The sequence below is a fragment of the Aristolochia californica genome, unplaced genomic scaffold (genome assembly GCF_029961685.1).
Source record: "Aristolochia californica isolate CCGP_79_NKW_82.1479 unplaced genomic scaffold, dmAriCali1.0.hap1 SCAF_10, whole genome shotgun sequence".
NCBI classification, from domain to species: domain Eukaryota; kingdom Viridiplantae; phylum Streptophyta; class Magnoliopsida; order Piperales; family Aristolochiaceae; genus Aristolochia; species Aristolochia californica.
This window is the reverse complement of record NW_027181771.1, coordinates 2,188,870-2,205,540: the sequence shown is the minus strand read 5'-3', so window position 1 is coordinate 2,205,540 and position 16,671 is coordinate 2,188,870. Positions and strand designations below refer to the sequence as shown.

The following is a 16,671-nucleotide window of genomic DNA, read 5'->3' as shown; positions in this document are numbered from 1 at the left end:
ACAAAACCAGGTGGTTGTACCATGTAAACTTCTTCTTGGAGATCACCATTTAGAAAAGTATTTTTTATATCAAGTTGGTGAAGATTCATTGGAAATTTGTAGCAAGAGAGATGAAAACATGTACCAAGTTCATTTTAGCAACGGGAGGACTCTTTATAATATATCCTATAGGATTGAGTGTATCCATTGGCAACTAATCAGGCTTTGATACGTGCAACACTGCCATCCACATTAAGTTTCACAGTAAAGACCCATTTGCATCCAATGGGTTTCTGGTCATATGGTAATGTCATGAGATCCCAAGTGTAGCTAAAAGGACTAGACGATATATTGTGTTGCCTGGGCTGAAACAAGCACGATGATGTTTCCCAAGCTCACAAAACTCACAAGATAACTGAGAAATAAATTTAAATGAGGGAACTAATAAGTTCAAAGGGTTCCCCAACTTGTTGTGCCATTATATAACTTTTTTATCTGTTTTTGCTATGACTATCAAAATTGTTGGATTCATAAAGCAAAGATCTCCTCTCTCATGTTTGCCACCAATCACTTGCTTCATCTTGATATCCTCAAGAACATAATGAGAAAGAAACGAGGTAAGAAAGCAATTTAGCATTTTAGTTAATTGGGTAACAAACATAAGATTAAGCGGGAATTGAGGTACAAATAAAAGATTAGAAAGTGACACTTAGGGAGATTAAGTGGATGTACCAGTACCTTGAACTTTAGTTTGGGACCCATTTTAATAGATACATAACACTCCATAGTACAAAGAGTCCAGGAAGATGTGTTATCTATTTTTCCCATAAGATGTTTAGAGGGACCAAAGTCAATGAACTAGGATGAAAGACTAAAAAATGAAATAAAGGAGAACATATCGGTAGTAGCAACCTTAACTGTAGTGGCACTTGGTGGTGGAGCCATCAAGTTCTCAAAATTTTAAAATAATTTAAATCTTCTTCTATACTTCCCTTTGGGATGATCAGAGGTAACACTTTGTAGAGCTGTTGTGGTAGAAGTTGAGGCTTGATTAGCTTTGAAAAACTCTACTTTACCATGTATATTCTAGCACTTGTCAACATGATGATTGTATAAACCACACAAAAATACACTTTCTGTTTTGGGTGTAGTTTGGGGAGTTGGAATTGGGTGTACCCACAATCCTTCCTCTCCCTCTACGATAAGATTTCCCACCTCTTGCTCTTGCTCTTCCTCTTCCATTGCTGTTGTTCCCCCTTCCTTGGGAGAACATTTTTGAATTTTCTACTTGTTCTTGTTGAGTTGAGGATAACTGGAATCCTAAGCATGCTAGCACACACATCATTAAAAGGAGGTCTTGTTGTAGAACTAAGTACCCATGACTCTGCAACATCCTAGTAAGGTTGTAGATTTTTAAGGTATATTGCTGAGACTAGATTTTCTCTTTGCTTTTCTTGAGTTGCAATATCTATTTAGTAAGGTTGAGAAAACTTTGATTCTTGTAATAGACCTTTGAATCTAGCAAAGTATTCAACAAGGTTGTCCTTATGCTTTGTGATACATATCTCTAATTATATCATAAATCTTTTGAAGACTGTTAGGAGTAGAATATAATTGAAGACATGTGTTCCAAATCTCCTTAGCTATTTTAAAGTGACAAAAATTATTTGCAACTTATTCTTCCATGCTATTTATTAGCCAATTGATAACTAAATTTTCCCTCTGACCACTTGTCATTGCAAGGTTCATCAACATGCATAAATGGCTGGTTTATATGTCCAACAAGGTCTCTAGTAATAAGAAAACGTTTGACAGGTTGAGATCATGAAGTGTAGTTACTCAAACCCTTGAGAGCAATTGTAGCGGTTCTCAAGGGATCATGCTTGCTTAAATTAGCATTTGATGAGGAAGAAGAAGAATTACTTGAGATTTCTGCCATGCTAGATCAATTACAAACACTCTATTTTATAATTAACTCCAGATATTAGTAAGGCAAATACACAATTTCAGAATTAGAATCAACACAAATTCACAAGGTATGTTTGAATAGTTGTAGAATAACTTTATGAAGAATATGACTTCATATTTGAACTAAAATGCAAAATTCGAAATTGAATCAATTCCAACAATTAAACATTGAATTAATGCTAAAAAAATTGATCACTAACCCACAAAATAATACACTTAAAGGTGGGATTGAAGGTTGACTTAAACAAACATTTTCCTTCAATAATTAACTTCAAAGTCTACTTTAGGGTAACATTGATTTGAAAACTAAAGTTTGCATTGAATAAGGGGAGATTTAATCCAGATTAAAAGGGATTTTTTTTAAATTAAATGCCTTAATTTTGGACATCAAATTTATGGCTAAACAATTTAGCTTTAAGAACTTATAAGAAAATTGGAATTCAGCCATACATGACTATGAAGAGACTTGTTTTTTTTTACTAAATCATGGAGATTGTAGCTAAAACGAAATTAAAATATTTAGGACTTTGATTTGGATGAATTAAAATGATTTTCAAGGATTAGGAACCACTTGTCTGATTTAGAACCTTACTGGAATTTGGAAAATTCAGCACCTTGCTTCCTTCAATGGTTGAAAAAAATTCATTTGCACACTTTACATTTTGGGAGTAGCTTTATTTGAAACCCTAGAATGTGTGCTCTGACACCATGTAAATTCTAGGGTTACATTCTTGGAACGTAGACCATAGAGAGATTCTTGTAAATGAGACGCTTGGGAGGGTCATATACACTTCTTCATGCCAATCTCTTTGTAAGAATGCAATGTTCACGGTCATCTAGTGTAGATCCCATTCATGTGAACTGACTACAACCAAAAAATAACATATGGTAACAAGTTTTGGGATTGGTGCAAATGTTTTATAAAAATTCATGCCTTCCACTTGAGTGTATCCTTTTTGCAACTATGTTGCTCTTGTATCATTCAATTCCTTTCATGCTTATCTGAAAAATTCATTTACACCTGATTGATTTCTTGCTGGGATGGAGGGATGTTTAGGTCCAAGTGCCATTGGCATGTAAAGCATGAATTTTGGCTATTATGAATCCCTAACTGTCTTATAATAAAACCCGAGTTCCTTTTCAAAATAAAAACTGCTAGATAAATTTTTATGAGTAGAAGAAAACCTATCATAAGTGACATAATTTTATATAGGAAAGAAAAAACTGAAAGAGGCCACTGAATGGAGAAGTGCTTCAGAGGGTGAAGTGAGATGTGCAATATGACATATATAATCCTTGAGATAAGTAGGTGGATGTTTATTGCAGGGTGGTTCTTCTAGAATAACTAGCATAAGCAGTTCTTTAGAGAAAGGCAACTAGTTGCTTGAGGGATTAGAGGAGGAAAGTCTTTGCCTATCTAGTGAAGTGGGTGCAGTCTCTTTTGGAATATTAAAGGAAAAAGAGATCCTCGCAGGTTCTTCATTGTGAAGGTTGGGCTGTAAAAAAGAAGGTAATGAATCGGGTGGGACATCAAGAATGCTTGATATGATAGTTGAGGAATAGTAGGTTGTGCATGACTCTCTATAACATCACCGAATGAAAATACATCCTCATAAAAAGTCACATCACGAGAAATACTTATTCCAAGAGTAGCAAGATCAAATAACTTTTGTTATTTTTCGACTAAGGATAATCAAGATACATGTAACAACGTGCATGCTTTGCAAACTTGTCCCTTGGCTGTTGATGAGTATAGCAAAAGGAACTAAAAACCCAAATCTAGGTACATGTTGGGGTCCATCTAAAGTGAATGTCAAAAAGTGTTTTCCTATAAAGTAAGGAGTGGATGTATGATTGATAAAATATGTAGTAGTCAAAATATATTCCCCTTGAAATTGTAAAGGTAAACTAGCTTAAAACATCAATGCTCCTGCAACTTTAATATGACAATGTTTTCTTTTGACATGACTGTTTGTTGGGATGTGTGAATACAATAAGTCTAATGTATGATTGTTTGTTTGTGTAAAAAAATATGTAATAGACAAGATAAAAATTATTGTCTTTGAATTTGAATAATCTTCACAATAAAATTATTCTGAGTCTTAGTCATATTGCAAAAATTCATTAGTAGATAATACACTTCAAACTGTTCATACAAAAAATATACCAAAGTGTTGTGAGAATGACATCGAAAATAGTAAGAAAATAATTTGCATTACACAAGGAAACAATATGATAAGGCCCCCAAACATCACGATGAATCAAATCAAAGTAGTACAATGCTCTAGTAATATTTTCAAGAAATGTGTGATGGGTCTATTTGCATGATGACAAATATGACAATTGTCCATTTTGTTTGGTAAAGACAATTGAGAAATGAGAGATAAAGCCTGATTAGAGTGATGTCCTAGGCATCGATGCCAAAGTACATATTTTTCTTGCTTGACTAGTTGAAATGTTCTCATCAACTAAGTCATCTCTTCCTTGAGCTACAATGTGTTATTTCTCCTTTTGAGAGATTATAGAATAAACTTTGCTAAGAGGTGACAAAGGACCCCTCCCTAAAATGTGAGATCGAACTATTACAAATGTCTTAGAAACTAGTCCCATAAAAAATTGTTAAACTTTTTCTTTTTCTCTTTCCTTTACCAAGGTTCCTCTTGTACCACAAGTACAAGTAGGAATCGTAGAGTAGTTGTCAAGTTTGTCCCACATTCCTTTTGAGTTTTGAATAGTAGGACGCAACAATGAGACTCTTATGACGTAAAAGACTTATATTTGTTTTGATTTGATATATACGAGACAAATCCCCTTAACAAAAATGCCCATTCAAATCATCCTCACATGTCCTTTGTTTTTTCTGCATAGGCAATGCCTCCATGTAGGCTCTTGTCAAGCAAATTAAATATCTATGAGATTATCATTGAATTGAACGTATGTCCTTTCTTTAACTCGATGGAAGTCAAACTTGGTTTGACAATGAGATTGTTAACAAAACCTAGTTTATTCTTCGCATGTAATGTGTTGATCGCAATGTGAGACCATGAGGCTTAATTTTTCCCATTCAACAAACAGAACATCAGAACCATACGGGGATTACCTAAGTTGTGATGGTAATAAGGTGAAGAAGCATCAATGAACTTACTGTTATTTGTAGCCATGTCTTAAGAAGGTGAAGATTATTGTGCTTTTGAGATTTTGTCTTTGATGCCATAGAGGAGAAAGAGGGAAAAGAAAAGAAATTCTTCCTTCACTGATGAATTATATGTATTGGTTACATGTATTTATAGATTTATAAAAGCAATCAAAATCAAGTAAAAAAATGTGGATCAAGGGATTATATACAAGAATGATAACCATGTGAAACACATGATTATCCAAGATATGTAGGATCCAATACACTAAATTATTACTTGAAATAGAGGATTTATTTCTTCAAAAAAGGAAAAAAACTAAAGCAGAGAATGAACTCATTCTTTCTTTAAAAGAAAAAAACATTCATCTCCTAATTGAAAAAATGAACTCAATCTCATATTACATAAAAATTCTAGGAAAAGAATGGATTCGAAGGAAGATAGGAAGTAAAATATTTTTTTTAAAGGAAAATAAAATAAAATAAATGGGAGTTTCATTCGTTTACTTCTTCCTCGACATTTTGGTTTCCTAGCAAGGCCTTTCATCATCAATGGTGTAAATAACCAAACTTTTGGCCTCTTTGTCTCATCGAGGTGGTCATCACATTGGTTTTATTTCATCACATTATTTAGAAGTGTATTTTAATTATTTTAGATACATTGATGAAATACATATTAATTTTTTTTTGTTATTTCATACAATATGTAAGAAAGAGCAAATAAAATAAAGTTCTAGTACTTTTACATGACATTTTTGCGAGAAGGAGGTCAATATATTTACATTATCGTAAAAAAACATGTAAGGAAGAATAGACTAAGAAAAGTTGTATAATTATTTTATTTTAAAACACATGGCACATAAATTTATAACAATTGCATATCTATATTTACTATTTATGTCAAAACGTAAAAAAAACTACTTAGGTCCTATTAGTGCACTCTGAAAGTGAAAGTGCAAGTATTTTCACTAGTGAAAATAACACAAAACCTAGTAGTGTGACCTGAAAGTAGCGAGTGAAAGTAAATTCCTAGGTAATTCACTTTCACTTATTTTTAAGAAAAACAAGTGAAAGTGAATTCACTTCCTAAGGCTAGTGAATTCACTTTCACTTGCACACTCAATCGCTCTCTCACTCTTGTTCTCATTTTTCCCTCACACTATTGCATTTGGATGTTATAAAATTAAGCATTTGTTTAACTATTTTATTTTATATATTTAATTAATTAAATAAATTGTAGTTTATTTATTTATTTATTTGAGCAAGTTGATATTTATCTTAGTTTATTAACAGAATAGTTAAATAAAATTATCTAATAAAAATTAAATGAATCAAAGTAATTTTAAATAATACAATACCTTCTTTTTTATTTATATAAAATAATAATTTTAATATTATATTTGATTTCAAATTTAAGAGTGAGAATTTAGATATAACAAAATTAAAAATTTTATTAAGTATTTAGATATTATATAAGTAAGTATTTAATTAATCATTTTATATTTATATATTTAATTAAATTAATCAATTATTATTTTTAAATATTAATTTTAAAAAGTGAAATATTATTTTATTTTGGTCAAATAAAAATATCTAAAATAAATTTAAATCTACTAAATTAATTTTATATAACAAACTAATTTTTTATATAAATTCGTTATTTTTAATATTATTTTAATGACTATTTTAAGAGTGAGAATTTAGATATTGTAAAATTAATAATTTGACTAACATTCGGAAATTATAAAATTTGAAAATTTTTAATCATTTTATTTTTATATATTTAATTAAATAATTAATATTAATTTATTAATTTATAACAAGTTAAAAATTATTTTAGTTTAGTTAAATAAAACTATCTTATAAAATTAATTTTGTATAACCCTCTTTTTTATTTACATAAATTTATGATTTTAATATTTTATTTATTTAATGTTTTAAGAGTGGGAAATTAGATATTTAAAAGTAACAATTTGATTAAGCATTTGGATATTATAAAAGTAAAATTTGTTTAAGTATTTTATTTTTATATATTTAATTAAATAAAATTTTATTTATTTATTTATTACTTTGAACAAGGTAAAATATATCTTAATATTTAATAAAAAGTGAAATAAAAACAATCTTATAAAAGATAAATCTATTAGATTATTTTATTAATAAATTTCTTATATAATTTCCTCTACTTTTCATTATACACTAACACAAAAAAAATATTTCCGCTATATTTTCCATTGAGCACACTAATACAAAAAAATAATTCAGTTTTAGTTTCTCTTTCACTAGATAATTTCACTTTCACTTTCACTTTCACTTTCACTTTCACTAGGTAATTCTTTCAAAGTGCACTAACCCCCTCCTCTCCCTTAATAATATTTTCATAATTAATGATGGTTAAGTTAAAAGTAGGGTTTTTTTTCAAATCTTAGATGGACTTAAGTCAAGCACAATAATCAGAATAGATCAACCCATTAAGAGTCATATTTATGATTTATGATTTATGATAGTGTCAACATTCGAACCCTCATTCATTTCAAATCAAAACCTCGATGGGGAGGTCATGATGCTAAGAAGACACTCCAAGGAATCTTCAAAAGGTATAAGGCAAGGATGATGAGACCTCCAAAGGTATAAGTCACTCTCATATTCACTATAGGCCTAACTTTGACCATTTTTGAATTATTTTTGCATAAGAAACTATTTTTGCCTTTTTTTCTTATAGCTATTTACAAATATTTAAAATGACAATGATTTAAAAAAAATATTTTTAAATTTAAAATCATAATTTATAAAAAAAAATTGCTTTTAAAGTCATTCCAAATTGAGTATTAGTCTCAATAGTGGTATCTTGGTGATATACAACATGTCATATCAAATATGCCCTAGTTTCCTAGGGGTGGCATTAGGTTAAAACCTCTATATGTGTAGTTCTTCTTGGCATGTTTAGATGTTATTGGGAATGTTTCAACATATATAATAATCAATAAAAACAATCATAATCCGAAACAGGCTATAACGTTTGGCAAAGCTCTATACACGACTAATCCAATATAAAAAATCATTTGGTACAAAACATACGAAACGACTGAGATAGCCGCTGATCGGACGGTTAAGATAGTGTTGATCGGACGACTGAGATAATCGTTGATCATGATCAAACAACTGAGATAGTGTCTCACATATTTCGTACCAAATGGTTTATTGTATTGAATCAATCCTCTGCCCTGGCAAATCATAGTCGAAGTTGAGCTAAGTTCTATAGACATGTACACAAATCTTGAGTTTTTGACTATTTAACTAAAAAAAAAAGGAAAAAAAAAACTTCATAAGGTGAGCACCTCAAACCAGATGGAGAAGAAAGATAGAGAAACCAGCTTATATTAAGAAAAAATACAAAGGTAAGAGATGAAGTCATGTACACAACTCCATTACATCAAATTTCCACCTTAGTTTTTTACGTGGGTTTTGTCTCCTTGTGGTTAAAGTGTTGATAGAGAGTGAGAAAGGAGACATCATGATCAAACTCAATCAGCATTCATGTCCTCATTTACCAACCAACAATAAGGAAGTTCCTCGCGTTCTTTTCAGTATCAGTCCTCGCCATTGAAGAGAAAACGAGTTATGTTTTGTGTTGTCATCGTCTCCCTCGATCTCTACTGCATCTGAAAGCTCGAAATCCCTTCTGGGTGAGTTAATGTGGCCTTGGTGCCCTCAGTGGCGTGGGCAAACTTAGAAACAGATTTCTCTCCTTTGCTTCTGTTGAAAGTCACGAACAATTCCTAACAGTTTCGGCACATTCCCCATCTCTGAAAGAATCCAAATCTTTTTCTCTGATGAATAAGAAGCTTTACTGACTAAAAGTATCCAAAGCTAGTGAGAAGTTGATTCAGCTCTCCTGGTTTAGAACAAAAGGGACCACATATTGAACCATTTTGCCTGTCGATAAAGACCCATACCTCATATTCTATAGGGGTTACAGAGCCATTCATTCCAACCACTTTCATTAAATCTGAGTGCTCTACCTATCAAAAGCAGTAGTCCATTGATGAGTTGTTGGGGACTTTGTCTCATTTTTCTTTCCAGCTAAGGGTAAGAGTTAGGGTTAGGGTTTAACTTTGGTGGCGTAACGTACTATCACTTGAAAATCCATAAGTAACGTCAGGATGCTGACCCTATTGTAAACAAAGAACCTGACCTCTAATTATCTGTTTGGAACCCCATGAAAATGAAATAATGATCAAATTCTCATCTTCAATAACTATTCTTCTCTTTTCTTTTCGATGGGGTTCCAAACAGACCCTAAGAGTCTCTAAATTTCTTCATGGACAGAAGCTAACAGTGCAGTTTTTGGTTCACAGTGAGGCATTGCCAAACTCGCCATAGAATATCATCCCTGGAGGACACCTTCATAGGTGCCCACAACCCACTGTCTCATTAGATTCTTCTCCTCTCCCGTCCTAATCTCTTGATGAGTACATCTAACTACCTCTCTCAAGATTCTGCTTAGAAATTTGTCTCCCATCATTTTCAGCTTTTTCTCTTCTCAAAGGCTTCCTCAAGAAACCCATCACACTTGAGATTTATTATTCTTCTTAGACCTGAGAAAGGTTAGGAAAAGCCAAAAATTTGCTTATTATTCTGCTTAGCCAGGAAAAGCTAGCTTTTGATCTGTTTACTGTGATTGGAGGACAAAAAAGTGATACCCACTTTGTGTTTTCTTCCCACACTCATGCCCATGGAAGCCATGAGAGATGGCTTTCACCTCTCCTTTCCTTAAACATAGCATGTGTTATGTTACATTCTTTAAACATTGGTGAGTAAATTGCATCTATATGCAGAATTAAATCTGTTTTAACCAATTATTTAAACCTTCTTCTCCATTTAATTACGTGATTATCGAACGATAAATAATCATTTGGTAATCTATTTTCTTATCTCATAATGTGGACAAACAAATAAGCCACAAAACTAGTAAGTTGTTTGGTGATAGTTCTCTTAGATATTGTATTATTCAAAAAAACTTTGTAATCATTAAGATAATTGAAACACCATTAAAGGAGATGTTGCTTCAACCTATTTTCACATTAATGCTCACTAGTCGTTTGTCGATAGGTCTAGTTGAACTCAGTGAAACCATCTTGCCTTTTTTTCTCGACTTAAAACAACTATTCCCAATCGGTAAATTCACAGTGATTCATATGGGAAATGGACCATATAGAATAACAAATGAAAGCAAGAACTTTTGTTGAACCATGAACAAAGTTTTAGCTAATGAAAAGTCGAATTTCACTATAGTGATAGCTTATTAAACATTTGAGAAGAATCCTTTAGGATCATCTTGTAATAGGTTTTTTTCCCCTTCACATTGAAAGATTTTCCTTGTAAATTTGATGTTATGTAATGTGTTTTTGTTACAATGGGTGAATGTCTTTATTTGATTTGATGTTTTGTTTGACCAATTTCTACCTTGCATATAAAAGTTCAAATATTATAGTATTATGTCACTTATCATTGGCAAAAGTGGTGTCAATTAGACATAGAGAGAAATAATGTATGAATAGTTAGCTTGAATGGAAGTAAAAAAATGTATAATCAAGAAGGTAAAAAGTAAAAAATGAATTGCAAACTAAGGATAATGTACATTTTGATTTATGATATGGAAAAGAAAATTGAGAACTCATCTCTAGAAGAATAGAATATATTTCATAGAAAGAGTGACAATTAGTAATTGGAGTTTATGACTAAAAGCAAAATATTTTATATGGTCATCAAATTTATAAAATGATGTTCTTAATATCACTTAATGGTCATTCCATATTTGCATACCTTGAAACATAAATCAACCCATTATTTTGTAATTCTCATAATTACTACAAAAGAAACAAATGAAAAAAAATTCAATTCTACAGAAATTTTGCATTTGCTTAATATAAAATGCTTTAATTAAACCAATTATGAGATACTTAAAATTTTATTTTATTATTTTTTATATTTTCTTTAAATATTAGGACTGACCCTAAACCCTAAACACTAAACCTTATTTAACCAATTACGAGATGCTTAAAATTTTATTTTATTATTTTTTATATTTTCTTTAAATATTAGGACCGATATTTCACATGGAAAGTTTCAAATACATCTTTCGACCAACCTCTACACTAAAAAATATACTACCCATTTCTTGACCTCTATAATCACTTTATACTGATAAATATTAAATTATGCTTATTTGATAAAATATTTTTTATTATTCTACAATTTTTATATAAATTACTTGAAAATTTTATGATTATTTGTCATTGTTTGTAAATAAATTAATTAAGAATTTAATTCATAATATCACTTTAAAATAATTTTTAAGACATTGCTCGAATGATGCGTTCCCTTGTTTATACTTACCATTTCTTTTCATGGAAATGTGTTTTAGCTTTCAGTGACCCATCATCTCTTAATCTCATCGTGCAATGGGAGTTAACGAAAAGTTGAAGATAAATTAGTTTAACATTATATCATGAGATGGTCGACATTCCTTTTCAAATGACATGATTAGGCCTTCGTGGGATCTTCCAAACTCATTGGAGAATAAAATCATCACTTTTTGATTTGTGGACTTAATAAAGTATAAACAAAAGAAAAAAAAAAGCAGGTTCATTTCTTCCTCGATGCAAAACGGCAAAATTGTGACACCTGCTCTCTTGGTAGTCATCGGAATTTTGTCTTTTTGTTTCTGCTGCTGAGTTCTGTAAATGGGTGTTCATGGAACCATTTTCAGTATCTGTCTTTAATGTTGCACTGAAGAAAATGAGAGGGAAAATGTTTTTTTTTTTTTTTCCCGTTCGCAAAAAATGGGTTTCTTAGGTTCTTGAGTGGCAATATTTAGATTGTGTGCTTTGTTTGATTGTTCTAATTTCATAGGTAGTTCTATTTGCTGGAAGTGCTTTTTAGTTTTTTTTTTTCTGGGAAATTTTATTGCAAATGGGTATAGTTGTTTTTTTCTTCAGAGATTATTTCATGCGATGCAGTCTCACTTACTGGGTTTGATTTCTGAAAGTCTTAGTTTGATTTCGTAGTATGAGTCTGCTCCTCTGTCTCTCTGTCTTGATGCTTTGGGTTTTTCGTTTGTTAATTATGTCATCGGCAGTGTGTGTATCTGTTGCTGTGGTGTGGAATCGGAAAACTCCCTTCGACAATTTCCGTTAGTGTATTCTTTTTGTTCGTGGGTGAGGTTTCTGTATTTATCATTGCTTTCACACAGATAATTTACCTTGTTCCTTGTGAGGGATTTTGAAACATGATTAGGCTGTCTTAGTCGGGTTCTTGCCATTTTGGGTGTTGTTTCAATGGGTAATGTTAGTGTGAAAGAGGAAGGAAGAAGCTCATCTGGAGTTGGAGTGGAGGAGGGCCAGTTCCAACACGGCCAAGCTGAGGACGAGGTTACCTATCATGAACACAAAGGACTGGAACTGATGGGGCATAGTCCTCCGCACAGTCCAATAGCTTCCCAATCACCTCTTATGTTCTCTCCACAGGTTCTCTCTCTCTCTCTCTCTCTATACCAGTTCTCAGGAGTAACATGTTATTTTCTCTATGGAGGAGTATTGACCAAAGTGGGAATAGAAAGGGGTTGTTAGACATGCTGATGAAATGGAAGGCCATTTACTAATTCAGAGTTCATGAGACTGTTCTGCTGTGATTTTCTTCAGGCAAATTGTTTGTTTTTTTATGGTAGTCATGTTATATGGAACAGATAATGTGTTTTAGGTGCTCGATTGTTCAATACTCGATTCCTGGAATTTTCGGACCTTTGGAGCCGCCGTTTAACTTTTTTATGTTTTGTTGAAGAGGTGCCGAGGCAGATTTAGATGTTGTTCTTTCAATTATGTGACTGTTATATGAGATTACAGTGCATTGTCACATAATTATGCGAAAATTATGTCTTTCAGTACACTGGCCCTTTTGTCATTTCAATGGTCCTGTGATGTATTGTCACTTTGTCCTCTTAAAAACATAGGCGTTTAAAAGGAGTTTCTCTATCCCACCTGAGAAGTTGACACAAGGTATTATGTTGCACTCATGGGCATGAGGTAATAGACATAATTGATTGTTTACAGAATTCTTTGCGCTGTCACTTATGATATATTTCAAAATTTTGTTCAAACGAAGTGCCATAGCTTTCTAAATTGAGTTTTCTTAGTACAGACAACAAGATTGCCTCATACGCACTGGAATCAATTACCATTGAAGCCTTTTTCATGCTCTAGAACTCATCTTTTTTGTCCTTAAAATTAATATTTCTATATTGTGCAAATCAAGTACTGCTTTTAACTTTTCTTCAGGACCAGATGTTTCAGAGCTGCTGTCATATATAAAACCATCTCTATTTTCTGTAATCTTATCCTTTCTTAGTCTGCAGATCCCTATGGTTCCATTACAGAAACCTGATGAGCCACATATCCCAAGTAACTCTTGGATGCAACAGACTGATGAACATGAGGACATGTTCTCGGAGCAAGGGATACCGACCATGATTACATGGACTCATGGAGGAAGACTTGTTGCTGTTCAAGGATCATGGGACAACTGGAAGACAAAGTAATAGATTCCAACAGTACATTTATCTGAGCCTGTTTAATTCCATTTAGAGTTGGGTGAGGGTAGAGCAAAATGAAGCATTCCATGTTGTTGTGATAAGGCTGATAATGATGATCTCATTTTGCATTAGTGAAAGTCAAGTCTACAATTGTCCTAAATTTGTTTTAGAGCTTTCCAGTCTAACTGTTTGAAGTTTAATGACAACAGGCTCTACTGACCTGTAACCCTCCAAAAGACCTCATGAACTTTCATGGCGTTTGGGATGATGAGATCCTGAAAAATTATCTGTTTTTCTTTCTTCTTTTTTTCTTTACTGTTTTTTGGCCTCTTATGCTGATCTATAAAACCATCTGATCATGGTGTATAACTTTTGAAGTAAAAAGCCCACTACAAGTTATTATCTCTCTTCTTTTCACCAAAATGCTAAAAAAGCTTTTGGTTCCTCCTAGAAAAAGTTAAGCAAACATAAAGAAAATGTAGACGACCCCCTCACCTAAACACATATTAACCATGAAAATCTGTCATGACATGGTGAACTTCTTTATTTATTTATTTATTTTTGGCAGAAAACCCTTGCAGAGATCTGGAAAAGATTTCACAATCATGAAAGTGCTGCCTTCAGGTGTTTACCAGTATAGATTCCTAGTTGATGGAGAATGGAGATATGCTCCTGACCTTCCATGGACTCATGATGATTTTGGGAATCCTTACAACTTGTTGGACTTACAGGTATATAAAGATCTCCATTCTTATCCCTTTATTATCCGCAGTGATTAGTTCCATGGGCCACTTTTGATTCTTCTTGTATTTATCTGATTTTTAACTCTGGTGCTTGGTAGCTTCTTATCTTAATAAAATTTCTTGTCTCTATAGAAAAGACAAAAAACTGAACTAACAAGACAAGCAGCTGAAGCGTAGTGGTTATCTGGTTGTAGTGTTCAAATGATCAGGCTGGAAGTTGCCTGAACACTCCTTTGGTTCCTTGTCAAATATTCCAGTCTTTTCTGTGCATCAAATGTGTTGCTTTTATATATATTTACAATGACTAGTAGGTAGTAAAAAATGGAATATGCAGTGGTATATTCGATCAGTTTACTGCATAATGGAACTTGGTAAACTAGCATCCATCAAATGCCTCTGGAACGTGCTTAATCCCAAAACCTCAGCATATAGAGTACCCTGCCTCATTGATGGCTATCGATGGCTCAAGTTTGAAGATATCCACTCATCTGGTTGCTTCTCATCTTGAAGGTGACTAATTACTGGTAATAGTAGAGGGGAGAGGGGAAAGGGTGTGACAGACATAATTCCAATGATATATCCAGTGTCCTTCTCTAGGGCAACAATATGTAAATACTATAAACTTTCTGTCCTTGGCTGTAAGATCAAATCCTCTTACTCAATTTAACAAAAAAGAAAAACCCTCTTACTCAGTTTTCTGTTGCAAAGTGGAAGTTAGTTTGCTGGGACATTTTTTTTTCCCACTTTTGCTGCCATCCTGCCCTAAAAAAGGCATTCCTATTTTGTTCCGGGTAAAATGTTTTGATTAACTTAACAGATTAAAGATTGTTAATATAATGTTCACCCTGAAACTTTTCAAAGATTTGTAAAGGGAGACTCTTGCCTTCGTCAAAGCGTTAGTTATGTCAATTGCAAACCTATATTTTGATAATTATCCTCAATGCTAAGCTAGAAGCGTACATATGTCTGACAGTCTGTTGTCAGACATTATGGGTCTGTTTGGAACCCCATGGAATAGAAAAGAAAAGAAAATGAGAATTTGACCATCATTATTCCCAAAAATAGTTAGTGAAAAGGAAAATTTGATCATTATCTCTTTTTCATTAACTATTTTTGGTAATAATAATGGTCAAATTTTCATTTTCTTTTCTTTTCTAGGGGTTCCAAACAGACCCTATATGATGTGTAGATTTTTTATATATCCAGTTCAACACTTTTTATCAGTCGATAGATCACAGTTTCTATTGTGTACTGGTTGTTTTTTATTGTACTTTTGGTGAAGCAATATATTTTTGGTGATTCATGAGACTTGCAAAATTAAAGCTTGTATTTTGCTATTCAATGACCAACATGTCCTGGATCTACTATCCTGTGAATAGTCTAATTAATCTCTGGTGCAGGATTTTGTTCCAGATGACTTAGAAAGTGTTGCTGGTTTTGAGCCGCCCCTGTCCCCAGAATCAAGCTACAACAACGTGCCCTTGGGTTCAGATGATTATGCTAAAGAGCCACCGCTGGTCCCTCCCCACCTAAACTTTTCCCTGCTTAATGTGCCTTCATTCATGGATGGTCCCATGCCCTTGTCTAAACCACCACATGTTGTGCTTAATCATCTATACGTGCAAAGAGCGAAAAGTGGTCAACCCACTGTTGCACTTGGCACAACACACAGGTTCCAGTCCAAATATGTCACTGTAGTTCTATACAAGTCCTTGCAGAGGTAGGTAACCTGCCTATTTTCCTGAACTGTATGATGTTGAGGACAGGTAGGGAGCGGGGCCTGCTACAAGAATGAGATTGAAGGTGTATCTATTAAGTACCATATCCATATATGGAACTAGAGGTGAAGATTGAGCAATGGCTTTTGGAACAAATATTTCTGGTTGCAGAAACTGAAATTCAATAGAAAATTTCATGTTTTCAACTAGTTGCTTTGAACTATCAGTTGTTTTTCGATGATGATGAGTTCGGCCTGTTTAGAAAGCCGAATTTGTGAATGAGAGTTTTCCACAATCTCCTGTCTGTTTGATGACAGAATGTTCTGTGTTCTTCTGTTCACTTCTGTTTGTGATATTGATGAAGCAATACGACTGATATTTACCGAGAATGCTTGACATCTTGAACTTAAAGTGGTTCAAAATCCATAAATTCTTGATATCCTTTGACGATTATGGGGATTTTCAAATTTATAAGCTAATGTGCATGGCCAATCCTTAATGGTGTGGTTTGCTTCAATAGGAAATCATTGGAAAAAAGTG

At 32.8% G+C, this 16,671-nt stretch overlaps 1 protein-coding gene across 1 annotated transcript; it reads left to right on the top strand.

The window, feature by feature from the left end:
* Window positions 1-11,707: 11,707 nt before the first annotated feature.
* LOC137967073 (SNF1-related protein kinase regulatory subunit beta-2-like) lies at window positions 11,708-16,545 on the top strand. The gene is made up of 4 exons (XM_068813500.1): window positions 11,708-12,609; window positions 13,494-13,672; window positions 14,239-14,401; window positions 15,814-16,545. Exons 1-4 carry the CDS (start codon window positions 12,421-12,423, stop codon window positions 16,135-16,137), a joined length of 855 nt encoding a protein of 284 aa, XP_068669601.1. The 5' UTR covers window positions 11,708-12,420; the 3' UTR covers window positions 16,138-16,545.
* The last annotated feature ends 126 nt before the right edge of the window (window positions 16,546-16,671 follow it).